The 1,583-nt window shown below is 61.8% G+C and overlaps 1 protein-coding gene across 1 annotated transcript; it reads right to left on the bottom strand.

Annotated features, from left to right (window-relative positions):
* Positions 1–111: 111 nt before the first annotated feature.
* Positions 112–1,329, bottom strand: SPRG_09436 (hypothetical protein; the record flags this gene model as incomplete). Its single annotated transcript, XM_012348640.1, has 1 exon — positions 112–1,329. A coding segment is annotated over one exon (1,218 nt), but the record flags the coding sequence as incomplete, so codon positions are not given.
* Positions 1,330–1,583: the final 254 nt, after the last annotated feature.

Here is a 1,583-nt window from a genome sequence, read left to right on the forward strand (position 1 = left end):
AAGTGCCAGCGCCCGACAGAGCGCGCGCTCGCCTTGACAGCGCAAGCGGAGCATCCGGAGCTGGCGGCCCGCGGCAACAAGCTCCGTAAGCTCGTCGAGCACGGCAGAAACCCGGATGCTCAGCGACGTCAAGCGCGGCAGGTCCAGCGTGCGAGAGAGGACAGCTACGACCTCCCGCCGCGTCAACAGATAACTGTAGATATCGAGCGACTCGAGATGCATGCACGTCGTCGCAAGAGTCTCCAGGAGCAGCTCCGTCGACGAAGAGAGGTCGCAATCGGGAAGATGAAGCGATGTCAGCGCTGGGACCGACGACAAGCCCGCGATCAATGCCGGCATGTCGTCGGCGTGCAACCTGGAGACCATGAGGCACTGCAGTTGCGACAGCATCGGCGCCGCCGCCGAGCATGCCGCCAACTGGCCAAAGACGTTGCAATAGAGACGCTTGAGCTGCGTGGGCCCGACGGCGGTCGCGAGGTCCGTCAGCGCTGTGACGTCGACGACTCTGTCTGGGCGGCTCTCCCACGCCAAGGTCTTCAACGACACTGGGAGCGTGCGACCGTGGAAGCCACCGAAGGCAGGTGCGTTGTACATGGTGAGCTCTCGCAGCGTCGCGCTGGCTTGGAGCGCATCACAGAACGCGATGGCCCCATCGTGGTCCATCTGGGTGACATTGGCCAATTGGAGGATCGTCGCTGGTGCCGTCGAAAGCCACGTTGCCAAGAGGTGCCCGAGCCGCGGCGTGGCGGTCATGTCCGGCAGGGAGATATCCAAATCTTCGACATGCGGGTGGGCGACGACAGCAAGCAGATCGTTGAGCTCGACGGTCTCGTTCTCCGACAAAGTAAAGCACATGATAGTCACTTTGCGCAGACGTGGGCAGCGCTGCAAGAGGAGGTCGCTAATGGCTTGGCCTTGGACCGTGCATCCGATGAAGAAATTGAGAGTGACGCTGCTGAGCGCAGGTCCGAGGACGGCGACGAACGAGGCCAGTAGTGGCGCTGCGTCCCGGATCGCACCCCGGAGTTCGATGCGTGGACGCAGCGGCAGCGTCGCCGCGACCAGCGTCAAGACAAAAGGCGGCAACTCCATGCTACGCAGCAATATGCGCGGCCACTTGGTGATGACCGATGATGGCATCACCGTGTTGCAGTCGAGAAAGGCCGTGAGCGCCGGCGTCCAGAGCACCCGTGGCACCGCGTCGAGGAAGCAGCGAAAGTCGTACGGGTTGTCCAAGCCCGTGGCAATCGCCTCGACGACGTGCGGAAGCGCGAGCACGTCTAGCGGCGTCGGACGAGCCGCCTTGGTCTGGCGTCCGCTGTCGGTCATCTTGGTTTGTGTTTGGAATCCAGCTTCGAAATTTCGTATCCGGATGCGCGATCGGATTGGCAGAAAGTTGGTCTTCAATAGCCAATCCAACGCAAGCAAACGTCGCAGGGTCGACATTTACCGTAGCTTTGTAGACACCACGGCCCAGGGGTACATAATACTAGTAGTGTTATGTACCCTGCCACGGCCAAGCCCTGGCTCCGCGCGGTCAAGTTCCGCGCACGATTTGCACTGGCTCGACAGGACCGATCAAG

Source organism: Saprolegnia parasitica (genome assembly GCF_000151545.1).
Source record: "Saprolegnia parasitica CBS 223.65 unplaced genomic scaffold supercont2.46, whole genome shotgun sequence".
Classification (NCBI taxonomy): Eukaryota; Oomycota; class Saprolegniomycetes; order Saprolegniales; family Saprolegniaceae; genus Saprolegnia; species Saprolegnia parasitica.